General features: G+C 36.4%; 1 protein-coding gene across 2 annotated transcripts; it reads left to right on the top strand.

Annotated features, from left to right (window-relative positions):
- The first annotated feature begins 3,060 nt into the window (after nucleotides 1-3,060).
- LOC120155842 (nitrate reductase [NADH] 2-like) lies at nucleotides 3,061-17,452 on the top strand. 2 transcript variants are annotated; one of them, XM_039167303.1, is made up of 5 exons: nucleotides 3,061-3,089; nucleotides 14,081-15,075; nucleotides 15,179-15,319; nucleotides 15,780-16,012; nucleotides 16,109-17,452. In XM_039167303.1, the coding sequence occupies exons 1-5, from the start codon at nucleotides 3,070-3,072 to the stop codon at nucleotides 17,441-17,443; spliced, it is 2,724 nt and encodes a 907-aa protein (XP_039023234.1). In that variant the 5' UTR covers nucleotides 3,061-3,069; the 3' UTR covers nucleotides 17,444-17,452. The 2 variants fall into 2 exon arrangements, with proteins under 2 accessions (XP_039023234.1, XP_039023243.1); XM_039167312.1 differs by lacking the exon at nucleotides 3,061-3,089 and having other exon boundaries at nucleotides 14,051-15,075.
- The last annotated feature ends 2,327 nt before the right edge of the window (nucleotides 17,453-19,779 follow it).

Genomic DNA, 19,779 nt, shown 5'->3' with positions numbered 1-19,779 from the left:
TCATCAAAATCCGTGTATTGACCAATATCAAAGTCCGGATATTGACCAAGACCAAATTTCGAATACTGACTAGTACTCACAATTTTTTCTGTTGGCTCATCATCGTCTAACTGGTCAATACGAAAACCGGAATTTGGTGCTGAAAGTTGATTGGGATTTGGATTAGAGAAAGGTTGTGGGTTTTGAGAAAAACTTAGTTGATTACTACCCGCTACTGACCCAACAATACTACTTCTAGGTTCAACAACATACAATGTAACATCATCTTGTGAAACACTAATGTAAGCAATGAATCGTTCAACATCTTCATTGTCGGTTAACAAATAAACTTTACCATTTCTCTGATAAGATAGCCTAAATCCACTTAGGGGCTCTAAATTCAATTTATTTGAAACACGTAGCATTAGAGTTTCATAAGTTAACTTTTGTAAAGACAATTTTAGTTGAAGATTTATGGGTAAAGGCATATATTGTAAAACACCATTAACATTATCCCATGACCCTCCAAAACACAAATCTATCCAAACATGATCAACATTAGATGATTTCATGGTTGTAACTAAACAAACGAGATGCGAAACTAAGACCTGTTGCCGGATGGGAAGGATGTCGTTGGATATAGGAACGGATGTCGCCGGAGAGAGTGATAGATGGAGATGGAATGAGTTGCGATTTAGGGATTTAGTTTATGATTTCAGTGTTATATACCCAAAATTTCAGTGTTGTGATTTACAGATTCTCGTTGCGATTTACGGATTATCGTTGCGATTTACGGATACGCGTTGCGATTTACGGATTATCGTTGCGATTTACGGATACGCGTTGCGATTTACGGATACGCATTGCGATTTACGGATACGCGTTGCGATTTACGGATACACGTTGCGGTTTACGGATACGCGTTGCGATTTACGGATACGCGTTGCGATATACGGATACGCATTGCGATTTACCCATACGCGTTGCGATTTACGGATACACGTTGCGATTTACGGATACGCGTTGCGATTTATGTGTTCGCGTTGCGATTTTCATATTCGCGTTGCGATTATGGAAAATCGCAATGCGAATTTGTACTATCGCATCGCGATTTTCAAGAATCGCGTTGCGATTCTGGAAACTGATTTGCGATTCTGGGGATCGCGTTGCGATTTTTATTTCGCGTTGCGATTTTGTTGGTCATTTTGGCAAATCCAAAAAAAGTTGGTTAAAATCGTATATTATAACTTTTTTTTGGTCACTGAGGCGATTTTCTCTTTTTATTTAAATCTAAAGTACATATATATATTCCCTACTCTGTCTAAGAAGGAAAATGGGTTGTCAAAAGTACCTACTTTCTTAACTTAGAAGGGTGAAAAATTCAACAAAATGAAAAGGAGTATAATGCAAGGTGGACCATCACAACATTTTAAGAAATTGTTCGAGTCAATCAATTTTATATTTTCTTATGATATCAGATATTTAATTTAGTTAAAATTTATTATATTGAAATTATGAATAATTTAGGGTTTTTTATAAAAGATTTTACTATTTCCCCTTCTAATTTGAGAATTGGGGACCATCACCTAATTCAAGTTTGACAGGGAAAAAAAAACAAATTTGTAGGGTAGCGGCAGACTGCGGACACCATAAACGAAGGTGGCTCAAAGCTTGTGCAAAGGGCCAACGTCTCTCCTCAACATCAATTCCCAATTAGGTTGGGATCTCACCCTTCCCATTTATTTTACATTTTTTTTTACATTATTTGTCTTTATTATTCAATTTGATTTTAAAATCTTAGCACTTTATAACGACATCAACGGATAAATTCATTAGTTTCGGATGTTAAGTTTTCACTGTCGATAAATTTTCCATTGCCTCTATGCATCATCATGGTTATGTTTCTCTTCATCAAGCGCCACTTCTCAATGTGCCTTTGTCCCTTTATTCATTATATTCTATCCTCTTTATTCCTGTTTTCTCTATTATTAACTTCTGCCATATTTTTCTAAAATGATCCTTACAAAATAATAACATTTTCATTTATATATACATATAATTATAAATTAATATAATAGTAAATATATGTTTTAGTATTTTAGTCTCTCAAAAAGTTGTAATATAATTCTGTAAAAATAAAAAATCTATTTTCATTATATTTTTTTTGGATAAGTAAAATTTGTATTATCCAATGAAGAAAGTACACCAAAACATCCCAAAAGGGAGTATAAACGCTACTTACAACAAAAAATGATCAGTCTATACTCCAAGAATTACATAAGTTAATATTAACATCGTCTGTTCTATTGAAGTTCCTATCGCTAAGATTGATTCGAACAAGGTCCTTTACAATTTGTAAGACTTGTTCAAGTGTTCTTGATTCTCTTCTAAAAATTCGTCTGTTCATTTCTTCCCATATCGAGTAAATGAAAGATGTCCAAGAAAGTTTCAGAATGGTAGTAAGCATAGATCTGCCTTTCCAATGTTGAGATGCCCATCTTATCCTTGATTCCCAGGAAGTATGCGTGTTGCACATATTTAAAAGATTCATGATTGAACTCCACAACGAAGTAGCAAAAGAACATTCCACAGACAAGTGATTTCTTGTTTCCTGCAACTCATTACATAATAAACATAAATCATCAGAAATAATCCCCATATTAGAGAGCCTGTCCCGAGTAGGGAGACGGTCCAACACAACCATCCAGGAGATAATACTCAGCTTGGGAATGTGGAGTGGGAACCAGATGATTTTGTGCCATGGAACCTTTGTGTTATGGACTCTCATTATATTGATAATTGATATCAATCTCTATTTCTAACTTTGTGAAACCCATCCCATCTCTAGTATTTACGTTATATTTAAACTCAGAATCTTAATATATGGTCTCAATGGTCAAAGAAAATATTATTTTCACTCGAAGATATGAGTTCGAGCAGTTGTGTATGTAAGGTGTATATACTTTGTTAATAACTAAGAAAGATTATAAACATATATTAACTTATAATCACCTAATGCTAATAAAAAAAATAAGTCCAAAATTTAATATTGATTATCATTATTGTTACTTTTCTGATGATTGAGAGTAAATGCAGCTTTTTTATAATATTTTGAATCTAATTTTTTCTTAAGTCAGCTAATATTATCAAGAGCCTATGTTTCACATCAACTTGATATTCTTGAGATTTTATTTCTTAAAATACTTAAAAAAACCTTCTCTTTACCGTATAAATGCCCTTACCCTAACTACGGCTTTCTTATATAATGGCATGCCTCATGCAAATACAAAGAATCTTTATACTTTTCTGTTAATCTAATCTACTTAAGCTTTGCCTAAACCTTGTCGCGACGTACATTACTTGTATAATAATTATTTATATTTGCATTTAAGTTTTAAAACCCTAATAATATTAATTAATTCTTAGGAATTTCCTTAGACGGTATCAGTTAATTTATTCCGGGTTGTGACATCGATTTTGCAAAATATCTACTGACTTGTATATGTAAAAATAGTGTGGTTATATCTAGGGGTGTTTGCGATCGGTTTGGATCGGTTTTTGGCTAAAAATTCATCTGATCCGAAAGTATAAATGTTTGCGGTTTGGATCGGTTTGGATGTTTCTAAAAAAAAATCCGATCCGATCCAATTAAGTGCGGCTTGATTCGGTTTGGATTTGTGCGGTTTTTAGATTCTAATTTTTTAAAATAATTCTTGGAATTTTTTTATAAAGAAAAAACAACATATGTATAACAAAAACAAAGAGAATATATATTTTAACAAATACAAGCTTGTAAAATTTACAAAGAGATTATATATTTAACAAATGCAAGATTGTGAAGTTTGCTCACATTAATAGTTCAACAGCAGTTTTTAGATGGACCAAGATTTTTCATCTTTGGGCATAGATGAGTCTATTTCTTTCCCTTTTGTAAATTCAATATTGCCAAGATGCAAATTGCAGCAACCACTCGAAATATTACTTCCTGGACAGTGGTGGGGGACAAAATATCAAAGCATTGAAGCATAGTAGAATATCAATTTATAAGCATTTAAATCTACAGTACAAGAATATCAATTGATTTTGCAAACAACATCAATTCACTTCCGGTGGCCCCTAAAATACATATCCAAACCCCTCAAAAGTCAAAACTGAAGGCTCTAATATCACTATATTACTCGAGCTATAGATCTATGCAAAATCAATAGGCACAAACACGGAACATGACAGAGGAATCCTGATTGCATAAATGCATTGAAGCTTCGAGCACAAAAACAACAAATCCACCAATTTCAAGTTTCAATGAAAATACAAACTAAATTTTCAATATCAAAAGCAAGTAATCATCAAAGTACTCATCACGGTTAACGAAGATAATGGCATAGAGAGCATAAATGATGCCATGAATATAACCTAGAATAGTGAGGACCAACCATATGAAGAACTCAACATGCATAAACGAAATCACAGTCTCAGATCTCGCATCGCAAAGAAATTATTAATACATAAAATCTAAAGAGAGAGAATAAAGAGTGACATACAGTGCAACAACCATGGCGAAAACAGACTCCGAGTGGAAGGAGCAAAATCGTGATGGATTGAGGGGTGCAAAATCACGACTGGGTTGTGAGTCGAGATGATGCGGAGGCAAAGTCGTTTGGGTTGTGAGTGAGGGGTTGTGCTCGAGGAGTATGAGAAGAGGCGAAGTAAATTGGGATCGAAAGAAAGTGGGGTAGGGTTTCAATTTTTGGCTAGTGAGTGAGCGCGAGCCAAAAAAAAGGGTTTCATTTTTTATTGAACTTGAAACGGTGTCGTTATGCGCAGGGAGATAGTCATTCATTGTAAGAGACTATTGGTTTGGTTCGGTTTGGATCGGTTCCGGATTTCCAAATCGAAACCGAACCGAACCGATCGGTTTTAAAAAAAACAAACACACTAAATCGATTTCTTTTTTTTCGGTTATCGATTTTTTGGATCGGTTTTCGATTATTTTTTTGGATCAGATTGGATCTGAACACCCCTAGTTATATCTTTCAACTTTATATTTTATATTTTTAATCTTAGTTTAATATTTAATCCAAGTTGTTAATTAAATAAGGAAAAGTGTTGATCCGAAAGCAACTTATTGGTAATTAATTCTATGGTTGATTATTATAAATCCGCATAACGGGAACCGTAGGCTTGTATTCACTTGCAAAATGTTAGCGGTAATAATTATGATATTCATGTAAATGTGTTATTTTCATATTATTTTTATGGTAAATTACGTATTTAGTACTTAAATTATCAGTTTTGATCCGTTTTAGTATATAAACTTTCAATTTTTAAAAACAATACATAAAGTTTAGTTTTTGTTTTATTTTAATACACTCGTTCAAAATTTAACGTTAAGTTTAAATTTTTTTTGAAAGTTTAGGTACTAAAACGGAACAAAACTAATAGTTTAGGTACTAAATGTATTAAGTTTCTAACATCAGAGTACTAAAATAAAACAAAAAGTAAACCTTATGTATATTTTTAAAAAAATTAAAAGTTTAGATATTAACATGAACCAAACTGATAATTTAGGTACTAAATAGACAATTTACCTTTTTTATTAAAGTCATGTCCATATTAACATACTTTTGGTTTAGGGATGTTTATAAAAGTATTATTATGCATGAATCAAAGGGACTTTATTGGTTAAGAGATGATTGCTATCTTTAGAGGTTATGGTTCAAGCACCAACGATTGCAGAATATTTAAATATTCATTGTTAAATGATTGAGAGTCTCTAGAACAAATATTATCACTTGTAACCACCCTAGATTAATAAAAAGAAGTAAAAGTATTTTTACAAATCAAAATTGTTAATATTAATTAAAAATACAAATAAAATACTAATAAAATAATTATTGAATTGTGGTAAAATTTATTGTCTTAGAAATAATTTCGTCCAAATTGATGTAATCACAATAATGCACGTTGCCTTCCAAAATTAAAACGTTCTTCCAAAGCTTGTTAGTCCGAAGTGAAGGAGAGAAAATAATAAGAGAGAAAATAAAAAAAACAAATAATTTTTGGCATGTAAATAATGGGTTAAAAAAACGTTATTAAGGACGATGCTTAGGAGCACTCTATTTCCTTCATCTAGGTCTAAGAAGGTTTTTTAACGAGACTTCTAGTAATGTTCTAATCCTTATGGTATCGTGTATAATCATACAAATCCCCTTTTCAAAAAAATAATGATTTGAAAAATATAGAAAAAATTGATTCATTGACAACTAACACACATCCTACAGATACAACTGCCCAAACCCGAATTTTCTATATATAAAAAACAATATTCTCTTTAACCAATAATATCACACAATGAGTTTGACACTAAACCTTAATTTCATGTGAAGGTGGGTTAAAAATTTAGAAGAAAAAAGACATTGCACGTACATTTTGACAATTTGTGGTTGTGGAAATGACCCCAAACTTGCTTCTTCCCCAAATAATAAAGTTTTTGTTTAATTAAACTTGATTAAGTAAAAGCTGAGCTTGTTTTTTTTGCTTGTCCTATTGAATTCTCACTATATGTTTTCTATTAAGATTTTCACTATTCGGATATAGGACTAAATTAATGCATATTATTACTTACAAGAAAGGATCAGTGATGCAACATCGATCCTTGACCGTACAGCTAGTAAGCTGATTAAAGTAAACACCATAAAAATATGGAAACTAGGCTAACTAAGTGGGTACACTCATGTCACATTCTTACTAATCAATCAAATTGCTTATTTGACATATTCTCTAATTATATTAAATTTTTTATTCCAAAATCATATTTTCCTTTTGATCGTTCAATTAATTCTTCACCGTCAGCTAAACTACAAGTCTACAACCTTAGAACAATAGCTCAATTTGAAGGGTTTCCCCATTTTGCTTTCTTTTGAATTTATTCAATGGTTAGTATTTCAAATACTATCAATAGAATATTTTTAATTTTATGGTTTAAATATTGTTATTGTCTTAGGGGCTGTTTGTTTACTTTAGAATGATTAAGCGCTGAATGATTCAAATGTTGAATGATTCAGAGACTCTGAATGGTTTGACTCTGAATGTGACATGTTGTTTGATAACTGACTCTGAATGATTCAGAATGTGCTTCTGTGCTGAATCATTCAGAGGTGGCTGAATGATTCCATTAAGAGGCAAACAAACAATCCCTTAGTAATCATTGATCAGTCGATCAAATTGTTTATCTTATTTCTCTTAGTCACGAGTTTTAAACCTACTAGGAACACTCATCTTTTTTCTCTTAGAGTCGCCTCTTCCCCTCACTCTAAATAATTAAAGTTAGAATTTATCAAAAATATATTATTATTGTCTTAAACTTTAAATTATAAACTATAAACACTATGATCATAATCTTAAACTTTGAATGGAATAAACCCTAACCCATCGGTATTATATGACATCCATTCAATCCTATTTGTGGAGTTTTTGTAACTCTATTGACGTTGAATGGAACACATTTCATTTATTCAATATATATTTTTAAAGCATTTTAAAAATTTATTATATTAAATAATTTCTAATGCATCAAATTTGTAATGCTAAGGATATAAGGATATAAAGTAAATTTACATCTTGAGATTTAATAGAAATATATTTGTGTTTTTTGTTTGTGAAACATCTTCTATCATTTTGAGATTTTGAGGAAATACTCAAATTCATTAACCTTTTTTATGTTATTTATCTTTCAATTTTCTCCTTTTTACCCAAAGATTTTCTTTAACATCAAATTAGATTTAATTAATTTTAAAATTATTTTAATTTAATATTAATGTAAAAAATCTATAATTAGTTCAGTTACGTATGAACTTGAGAGTGGAAATGATATATTTTACAATATTTTTCATTTAAAATAAATTTATATTTATGATTTTTTAAAATTGAAAAAAATGAATTAAAACCGAAACATGATATATTTAAAATAAAAGTGAATTTGCAATAAATTAGTTGGTTTTTAAACTATGGTTTTTGCAGATATAAAATGGAAGGCGGTCTACTTTGGTTGGATGGAAATCATATATCTCGACACTTTGCTGATACAGTAACATTTTAACGTTTTAATTTAATTAATTAATTTATTTAATGCATGATTATTAGTTTAAAAATTAATTTGTGTAATTATTTATATTTTAGGAGAGATACCGTATATTAGATCATTTTATTAGGAACCTTAAGTTAGTTATACCTACTAGTGTAATGCCGTATTTAGTAGAGGCTGGATTCAGTCACCTAGGTAGATATCAGGGTCACTGTAAGATAGAACCAGACCTTATTTCTGCCTTAGTATAGCGGTGAAGGCCAGAGACCCACACATTTCATCTTCCGTGCGGAGAGTGCACGATCACACTTGAGGATGTTTCTATGCACCTGGGGCTTCCGGTGGATGGAGGTGTGATATCATGGATAGCTTCCGGTTCTTTGACTACTTTGTGCCAGGTTAGTCTAGGACGTGTCCCGGAAAATTTTAACGGTGGACGGATACCGTTAAATTGGTTAGATGCCAATTTTCGGGAGTTGAGCGAGGACGCGTCTGACGATGAAGTTAAACAGTATGCACGGGCATGCATACTGCAGCTGATAGGAGGGTTGTTGATGCCGGACAAATCGTGCAACCAAGTTTACTGTATGTGGTTGCAACATCTTAGCGACTTTCATCTGGCCGGATCACTCAGTTGGGGCTCGACAATTGTGGCTTGCCTGTACAGGGAGATGTGTCGAGCCACTGACTACAGGCGTAATGCTATCGGCGGATGTCTCCTGCTGCTGTAGTCTTGGGCATGGTATCAATTGCCCTTTTTATGTCCCGTTGTCAAGAACCCATTCGTATTTCCGCTATTCCTGAGGTAATTATAAAACTGATTTTGTATATTAATAATTTTATATAGTGAATAAGAAATTATTTTTCTTGAATAAGAAATTATTTTTCTTGAATAGGTTGTCTACTGATAGGAAAAATCATCAGGAGTTACCTGATGATTTAGAAAAAATTAGGGTGTTAATCGATCAGAAGGCTGGCACACAGGTATGAATTTTAATGTTTAAAAATCGATTTTAGATTATAGTTATATAATTAGATTATTATATTGATGAAAATTATATATATATTTGTTTTAGTTTGAATGGGTGACATATTCTACTGATGATGTGAGGGCGATGATCCCACCTGAGTTGAGGGGCCCATCAGATGTTTGGATGGCGATAGTCCGTTTGATATGTTATGCGACCGTCGAGTGGCACTCGGTTGATCGCGTGCTCCGACAATTTGGTTGTTTTCAACCAATTTCGGAAGTACCTCGCAATATGGGCGAGTTTCATAGCACATATAGACGCGGCAAGATAGATACAGATTGGCTGGTGAGGCATCATGCGTGGGTCGTGTTGTGGGAGGATCGACATCGGCGCCTTCCCCGTAGAGAGCCCATTTTACTTGACCTCTTGATGGTTGCTGACGGTTATTACGAGTGGTTTAACAGTAACGGGAAACCGTTTCTGCTTCCCGAGGATGCACGAGGGCAGACCTTTCTACGACGTCGACAGAGACGTTCACCGACAAAGCACCATCGTCGCCCAACTCGTGGACGGAAAGCAGGTGCTTCCGATTCATCCTCAGCTGCACCAACAGGACCTTCATAGCAGCCACCGTATCCACCAGCTTATATACTGCAACCATATATGATACCGCCACTGCCTTTCCATTACCAGATGCCGTTGCCGTCGCCTTCACCTGCTTTTATGACCACCACCGTCACAGATATTCCCTCCTGGAGGCTATTATAGGTCTATGTTTGTAGATCTGACTTAGGGTTCATATACTAGATATTTGGCGGGTTCAACCTCATCACCCATGGCCGCAACACAGACACCTCCTGTACAGTTTTCACACTCAGCGATGTCTGGGTTTTATGAGTTTTCCCAGTTTTCGCAGGCCAGTGGGATAGTCAGTCATACACCTCCAGGGTCCTTATTCTATGGAGGTGCTTCATCGTCATCAGCTCCACATCAACAAAATGTAGTTACTCAAGACGAAGACGACGACTACGACGACGATGGTGATGATGATGACAGCGAGGAGTCACAACCAGTGATACGAAGAAATCCTCCTCGAGACCGACAACCACCGCCCTGCGGAACACATTCGCGTCGCAGACATCGATAGATTTTATTTTTTATTATATTTTAATTTAGTTTATTGGACTTTTTAATTGTAATTTTTTATTATTCTCATTTAATACTTACTTTATTTGTTAAATTTGTTTGACTTTTTTAATGTATTTCAGTTAATTTTTTATTACCATTTAATATCAGTTATTGTAATTTGATAACTTTCTTAAGTTTGTCACTTATTATCTCTTTATTATAATCACATATAACGCAACGTCCAATCTCGTATTATATCGTTTTTTAATCTTCATCAGCGATTATCGAATGACATTAACTTGAAGTAAATTCAAATTAAAGTACAAGAATTATTATTTGATAAACAAATACATCATTTCCTCATCAATTGTTACTTGATGGCAACAGAAGTGGACATGTTTTTCTAGTGTGTCCTGGGTTTCTATAATGCCCACATCTTCTGTCTTGTCTAGATCTTTCTCAAATATCCATATCGCAATGAATTCGATTGGATTTTGGAAGACCACGCTCCCTCAATAAACTTGGATTTGGTACAATCGGAAGCCAATCTTGAAACTCATCAAGGTCTTTGTCATTACCTATGGGGGGAAACTCAAATTCGTATACCTTAAAAACTTCAGACAATAGGTATACAGGATCCATAAAATGGTTATAGTCTTGACGTGTATGCGAGCAAGCTGCTATCACATGAGAGCATGGATACTTAAGAGCTTGAAAAAACCCGCAGTCGCATGTTCTATCCCTTAGATTTACTCTTAACGACACAACTTCAATCCCTTGAAGAGGTCGCGGCAACTCTGTGACACGAAACATTCCATGCTTTTTAGAGAAGCTTATTACAGACATTCCATTTGATGCAGAGATTTTTTTCTGTAGATTTGTAACTAATATAGGGTGATAGACATAACCGTCTTGCATCCAGGTTTGAGCTTGTCCCTCGAGCTTCGCAAAAAGCGCCCCCAAACAAAAATATGTAGTCTTTACCAAAGCCGCTACTGGTAAGTGACGTACACCCTTTAAAGTTGAATTGATTACCTCTGCCAAGTTGGTCGTCATGTGTCCATATCGATATCCACCATCATATGCATTTGTCTATATTTCTTTATCGATGAGGCTGATGTAATCATATCCTTCCTCGTTCTTCGCCTACAAATCTTAAAGCATTGATTCAAACGTTAGAGGAAGTAGTTCGTAACCTGATCAAAAAATGTATAACTTACTAACTTGCTTTCTTTGCAAAATTAAAACGATCGAAAGAAAACAAACTACATCAGTTTCACTTACCCATACACACAATTAATTGACACTCATCATTCTTCTTGTACCTTCCATGGTAGTTCACAGCAATGTGTCGGAGACAATACTTATGTTGGACAAAGGGTGGTTGCCACATTGGACCCAAAGACTCCATTGCTGCTTTGATCCCAGCTCCGCGATCTGAAATGACACAGATGTTTTCCCTCGTGATAACACGTGCAAGTAAATTTCGGAGGAAAAAAGCCCAAGAATTTGTATCTTCTCATTCAACAAGAGCAAAAGCAACTGGAAGAATGCTGTGGTTGTCATCTTGGACAACTGCCAATAATAAAACTTGCTTGTATTTTCCATACAAGAAAGTCTCGTCGATCTGGACCACAAGCTTGCAGTATTTGACAACATTAACGCAATGTGGTTAAGTCCAAAAAACCCGGTAGAATTGGCATCGATCGTGGAGAACTCGATCATTATGGTATGCATAGGAGGTTTCGAAGTCAACAATTATCCCAGGATTCAACCTCCGCACCAGTCTAAACCAGCCTGGAAGTTCTTTGTAAGATGCATCTCATTCGCCATGAAGTTTGACAATGTCATTTTGTTTTGCCAACCAAGCTTTTTTATAGGAGACAATGTACCCATACTGCGATTGTATAGCTGAAATCAACACAACAACGGCTATATGAGAGCTTGCTTTTAACATGGGCATGCTGGCTTGGCATATCACTCAGAGTCCAAGTTGGGATGATCTTGGTTGACTCCTCCAACACAACATATGTGAGGACCGTTATATACTGTTAGTTCCCATCTGTTGTTTTTCCTCTTCCTTTTCGATACACGAACCATCCAATTACATCCGTTTTTTACGTCGGGCATAGTAGCATACATATTTTTCTGTCATGGAGAGGATATTGTAATATCTATAGTCACCGAGATGAGGCATATTCGCAAATTCTGGCCCATACATTGCACCATAACCAGCTTCATACATGTGTGCTGGAGGGTCAGTTTGTGTCACATTTGCTGGAACTTCATCCACATCATCATCATCATCGGAGTTGAATTACGGTGATTCTGGGAGAATGAATAGTCCAGTCTCAGCACCATCCGCACCAGGCTCACGAAGCGGTTCTTCTGGTGGAGATGATGGTTCCTCCATGCTCTCCACATTTAGGTCGAAGAACCTACTACTTGCACGCATTTCCCTTGAACTGGAATACATATCGACATTCAGATCGAAAAATCTCACAGTCGAATGCCTCCCCCTAGAGCTTGAAGCCATCGTGTCAAATGGAAACTGCACAGATGGTTGCGTCGATGGCATCTTCATATTAAGGTCAAACGGATTTGCAGATGAATGACTTCCCCTTGAATTGGACGCGATGTTGCCATACGAATTGTTCGTCGACCCACCTCGGTACATATCGTAAGGAGTTTCGGATGAATGTCTCCCCATTATGGCATTAAAATCATTACACATTACTGTCATCGAGATGTCAACTTGATCAACTTGTTCAGCCAGCCCATAGTGGGAGCTTAATGATTGACCCCGAACGGCACGCAATTGAATAAAATTTGCATACATCTCAATATCGGCGTCTGAATAATTACTTTGAGCTTCAACCATCATTTCAACATCATCATTGTTCAAAAGTTTGAACGCTGTATAAGTTAATGGCAACAATGATGTTGGAAATCTGTACTGCAACGACGACATTCTTCTACTACTTCCAACATGAATCTTCCTCGAAATCTTCGTTATTAGCTCCTCAAGAGTTATGTTTCTCTTCAATGATATTTTAATACGCTCATTTGATATGAAAACAACGCCGATTTCATTTTCTCAAATTTCACCATCATAATAAACAATAGCTGAAAGTCGCGTCATTCATTGAGTTTAAAAGTGCGACAATATTATATCTGCAAAAAAACTGAAACAATGCTGATTAAATAAATAATATATGAACAAAAAAAATGGATGTCCCTTTTTTCCATATGTATGGGGTAAGGGGAGGTAAGATAGTAGGCTACCCCCAACACCAGGTTGAGAGCAGCTTCCGTAAGAGACCTCCGAATTATGAAATACCCTCCGTGGGACTCGATCCCACGACCTCAAGGTTAAGAACCTTGTGCTCTACCAACTGAGCTGGATGGTCATTTCAAATAATATATGAACAAAAATATAACATAATAAATTTTTTACACATAAACGTAAATAATTTAAATAATATAATTTTATATTATTACATGTACCGCAAAACTATTTCGACGTATATTCTCGCTTTCTAATTTTACAAACACATAAATTAATTGACAATAATTAGTATAATATTTTTTTAAATATTATAAAATAATTAAATTGGTAAATATTTTAGTTTAATTTTTTATGCTATTTTTAAAAAATTAAACAAATTAGAACCACATAGTGGTGTATGATTTTAATATTAATATATAAATTGTAATACAATCGTTGAGGGACCATTTTCATTTTGACAAGTTTCTTCCCAGAAAGCCCCTCCTCGAGCCTATATATTCACTTCGTCCCTTCCTCAGTTTCTTCAATCTCTTTCGGACAAACACAACCCCAAAAACCGGGAGAGAGAAAGAAAAGGTGGGGGGAAGAGAGAGAGAGAGTGCTTCTTTATTACTTCTCTTTTACGAGAAATTGTTCAATCATGGCGGCTTCCGTTGATAATCGACAATTCAGGCGCCTTGAAACGGCTTTGAATGGTGTTTTCACCCCGTTGAAGCCCGGTCCAATTGCCCAGACCCACCGCCATGTCAAACATGTTTTTGTTGATCATGATTACGATGACTCTTCCAGTGAAGACGAAGGAAATGAGTTCAACCACTACAAAGACATGATCCTCAAGTCCGATAACGAGCTCGAACCTTCCGTCTTGGACTCTCGAGATGAAGCCACGGCCGATAACTGGATCGAGCGTAACGGTTCTATGGTCCGTCTCACTGGGAAACACCCTTTCAACTCCGAACCACCCTTGAACCGCCTCATGCACCACGGCTTTATCACCCCCGTTCCCCTCCACTACGTCCGTAACCACGGTTCGGTTCCCAAAGGTTCATGGGACGACTGGACCATTGAAATCACCGGCTTAGTTAAAAAACCGATGAAGTTGACGATGGACCAACTCGTTAACGAGTTCCAGACCCGTGAGTTTCCCGTGACCCTGGTTTGTGCCGGTAACAGACGTAAAGAACAAAACATGGTGAAACAAACTATAGGTTTCAATTGGGGAGCTGCCGGGATTTCCACTTCGGTGTGGAGGGGTGTACCATTGCGTGACGTGCTCAAAAGATGTGGGGTCTTTAGCAAGAAACACAGCGCCCTGAATGTGTGCTTCGAAGGTGCCGAGGATTTACCGGGAGGCGGTGGTTCCAAGTACGGAACTAGCATCAAGAAGGAGTTCACCATGGACCCTTCTCGTGATATTATCTTAGCTTACATGCAAAACGGGAAGCCTTTGACTCCCGATCACGGATTCCCGGTACGGATGATCATCCCCGGGTTCATCGGTGGACGAATGGTGAAATGGTTGAAGAGAATCATCGTCACCACCCAAGAATCTGAGAATTATTATCATTATAAAGATAACAGAGTACTTCCTTCGCACGTTGATGCAGAGCTAGCCAACGAAGAAGGTAAACAATTTGTCCATTTTTCATTGTAGAAATTATGATTACTTTGTGCATGGAGAATTAATGCTGACGTTGATATTGAAATATTGTGATGTAATGTTTGAAGCTTGGTGGTATAAGCCGGAATACATCATCAATGAGCTAAACATCAACTCAGTGATAACGACACCTTGCCATGCAGAGATCCTGCCAATCAACTCGTGGACCACTCAAAGGCCATATACTTTGAGGGGCTACACATATTCCGGTGAGTTCCTTTTCCATGCTTTTTAAAGAATTCTCCTATCGATTGTGAGCCTCACAGATTTTAGTGTAAGAAAGACTTGAATAATTGGAGTTAGTCTAAAATACAAAGCCTTTTGTCCTTAGGCTCGAGTTACAATGTTTGGAATATAATCAAAATAGGGTTTTAGTTTGGGATATTTCTTCCTTATCATTTAGGGAAAAGTGCTGCTCAAATCTTAATAACCCCCGTAAATAAGGCATCACAAGACCTCCAAAAAGAGGTAAAAAGCAATTTTGGCATAAAGTTTGATCGAAACTTGTGTGTCGGGGAATACAATACTGGGTAACTGGGCAATGGAATTAGGCTTCCCACCCCACCCCCCGGTTTTGGGAAGAATCGTGGAAAATGAAGCTACTTAATTTGTATTTATAATTAATTAAGCTTTAATTTACTTATTTGATTTTGTATGAATTGACAACAGGGGGTGGGAAGAAGGTGACACGTGTGGAGGTTACTATGGATGGTGGAAAAACATGGCAAGTATGTACACTGGACCACACTGAGAAACCAAACAAATATGGGAAATTCTGGTGCTGGTGCTTCTGGTCCCTGGAGGTCGAGGTTCTTGATCTGCTCGGAACCAAGGAAATTGCGGTTCGAGCCTGGGATGAGACGCTCAACACTCAGCCCGAGAAGCTCATTTGGAATGTCATGGTGCGGTTTCCTTTTTTTATTACCGTGAATTGTATTCGCTTAAGGGGAAAATCAATGCAAGTTTCACTAATGGTTTTAATGATTTTCTTGTAACAGGGAATGATGAACAACTGCTGGTTCCGTGTGAAAACAAACGTATGCAAGCCGCACAAAGGAGAAATCGGGATTGTTTTCGAGCACCCGACGTTGCCGGGCAACCAATCCGGTGGATGGATGGCTAAGGAACGACACCTTGAAAAATCAACCGATGCGAACCCCACTTTAAAGAAGAGTCTTTCATCTCCCTTCATGAACACTGCCTCCAAAACATTTTCAATGTCGGAAGTTAAGAGACACAACTCCGCCGATTCGGCTTGGATCGTCGTTCACGGTCACATCTACGACTGCACTCGATTCCTCAAAGATCACCCCGGTGGCGCCGATAGTATTTTGATCAACGCTGGAACTGATTGCACTGAAGAATTCGACGCAATTCACTCTGATAAAGCCAAGAAACTACTGGAAGATTTTCGGATCGGAGAGTTGCTCACGATGGGATATGGTTCCGATTCATCGACATCATCGCCGAATACTTCCGTGCACGGGGCATCGAACATGATGAGCTTTTTAGCTCCAATTAAAGAAGTTGTGCCGACAAGACCCGTGGCCTTAGTTCCACGAGAGAAAATCCCATGCAAACTCGTCGAAAAAAAATCAATCTCACACGACGTTCGCTTGTTTAGATTTGCATTACCATCGGAAGATCAACTGCTGGGATTACCCGTCGGTAAGCACATATTTTTGTGTGCCACGATCGACGATAAGCTCTGCATGAGGGCATATACCCCAACAAGCAACATCGATGAAGTAGGCCACTTTGATCTAGTAGTCAAGGTTTATTTCAAAGGGGTGCACCCCAAATTCCCCAATGGAGGACTGATGTCACAGTACTTAGACTCACTGCCAGTAGGGTCATTTTTAGACGTAAAGGGTCCTTTAGGTCACATTGAATATACAGGTAGAGGGAATTTCACGGTCCACGGCAAACCAAAGTTTGCCAAAATGCTGGCAATGCTGGCCGGTGGGACAGGGATCACCCCAATTTATCAAGTCATCCAAGCCATCTTGAAGGACCCCGAGGACGAGACGGAGATGTACGTGGTGTACGCGAACCGAACCGAGGATGATATTTTGCTGAAAGACGAGCTCGACGGTTGGGCAAAGAAGCACGATCGATTGAAAGTGTGGTACGTGGTCCAAGAATCTGTAAGGGAAGGATGGGAATACACCTTGGGTTTCATCACCGAAAGCATCTTGAGGGAGCATATACCGGAGGGCTCGAACGACACTCTTGCGTTGGCTTGTGGGCCGCCGCCCATGATTCAGTTTGCAGTGCAACCTAATTTGGAGAAGCTGAAGTATGATGTCAAGGATTCTTTGTTGGTTTTTTAGAGAAAAAAAAGTATGGGTATGAAATAACGAAGTCTGTGTACGTATGTATGTATATATGTTTATCCCCATGCATTATTCCTTTTTTCTAATTTCCTTTTTTCTAATTTCCTTTTATATATATAAATTTGTTTTTACTCAATGTTTATGGTAATATGTTTCTTCAAATATAGAAAGTCTAGCTAAATCTCCGTTTAGCCTGTTTCATTTTCGACAATGATGTACATTATATGATAAATAAAGGGCCGCGTTCGGTTCGAAAGATGGATTTTTTTTTCTTCTCAAACTGTATACTGCTGATAAATTGTTCGAAAGATTGATTTTTTATCCAATCAGCTGGCTCCTTTGGATCACCAGAATTCTATATTGAAAGCATTAGTTTGCATGATTGATTTGCAGTGGTCATAAAATGAGCAAGACGTGATAAATGAAGACAAATTCCATACCATAAATAAATAGAAAACAATAAACCTTTTATAAATGAATCTTCACCAATACTCCAGACTATACAGACAGAACGTGAAGTAAACCGACTCATCGATTCTGCTCATTTACGTCTCTGCTACACATTCCTATCCTTTTTATTCCCATAATTGATTTAATTGAAAGAATTAAATGTATTTAATTAAAATTTATTCCCATAATATTGACAAAAGAAAGAAACTTACAAGACACCAGCTGGATCGGAATAGTTTAAGGAAAACACGGGCCACAACTGAGGGATGGCAGAGCGTGGGTCCAATTCCAAATGAGCAGCGCCACGTACAGGAGAGCCGCATGGCTGCTGCCCTTCCCGTGAGCCATGTTAAAACAGCCTTTGCTGCTTGGAACGTCCAAGGGTCACCTTTCCCCTAGTTTCCGCATTCGCCTTTCATTTTTCAATTCACACTTTTTTACACCTTCAGATCTTTAATGTCGGCTTTCCCTTATATTAATATATCTGGACTTAATTAATCACCAATTTGGATCCATTTCCACGTTATTTCCCACCTCAGTTTGAGTGCTACGGTCAATACAACTTTATATATGTTTTTCCCTCGTTAATCGGATCTTATTTTGCATTACGTTTCACTGTTGGATCTAGCAACTCTTATTAATCTCACTTTTTTAATTAGTATGTTATTTTATGAGAATCTTTCGGTTACAATTCATCTATTTCGTTCGGAACATATTCTCGTATATTGGTTGTCATATGCAATTTAAATTTTAAATATATCATCGTATGTGTGATGAATTGAATTCAAACAAATCGAACTAGTGTCTAATGTCAAACGAATCGAACTAGTGTCTAATGTCAAATGAATTGAAAAAAGATCCACCATGGTTTTTAGTTGTTTAATTTTAATTGTGTTGATGCAATGTTTGAACAATGAAACATCTTTTGGTAGATAGACAAATTTGAGTAGAACACTAACACTTTATTCATCAAAGTGCCCTTGACTATCACATATGAATGCACTTTAATGAACCAAGACACCAATAATACGATGACCAACGCAATTCCCTTTTTATATTTCCCCTAAATGGTAGGATATTTGGACGCCAAACCTAGCTAGGATTGAAAATTTCATCATAATGGACAACTTGAGTACATGTATGTAACACCTCCAACCCGTATCCGACCCGGATACGAGTCCGAAGTGTCACATTGACTTTTCAAACATTTATTCGTATAAAATAGTGAGTAATTTAAAAACTTTTATAACATTTAACTTATTCAAAACGTTTTATAAAATATATCAGAGTTCATACAATTATATCTTTAGACTACATGCAACTACACTCTATATACAGTACATATTTCTGATCTGACATTTGGTAAGGAGAACTGACCTGTCTTGCTCCGCATTACTCTTTACTCTCCTCGAAACCTACGTGTGAAACAATCACACGCTAAGTCGTTGACTTAGTGAGGCATATAAAACATATAATACAACTATAATTCATATCAAATGCATGAGCAATTAGTATTACAATCATATCATATAAAAGCACATATATATAATTTCTGCAACATGTACACACATGCACATATCATTATCAACACATTTAACATTTCTCATTCATTATCATTAATCTTTATAATTTAACACTCTTATATAAACATTTGTCTTTACCATATCATGCATTAACCAAGCAATACACCATTATGTAAATCATGTAATCTATTCCATATAACAAGTCACATTTAGACTTGTTTTACTCTCTTATTAACCATGTACACTATTGAGAACTTAAGGTATATGAGTACATTGAGGTTGTACACACATATGCTGTCACCACAGCTCGATCAATGTCCCACAGGACCTATCCAGAGGTCATAAAAATCCTCGGTAACT

The sequence above is a fragment of the Hibiscus syriacus genome, unplaced genomic scaffold (assembly GCF_006381635.1).
Source record: "Hibiscus syriacus cultivar Baekdansim isolate YM2019G1 unplaced genomic scaffold, ASM638163v2 tig00002840_pilon, whole genome shotgun sequence".
Classification (NCBI taxonomy): domain Eukaryota; kingdom Viridiplantae; phylum Streptophyta; class Magnoliopsida; order Malvales; family Malvaceae; genus Hibiscus; species Hibiscus syriacus.
The sequence above is the reverse complement of the archived record's forward strand: the minus strand, read 5'-3'. Positions and strand labels throughout refer to the sequence as shown.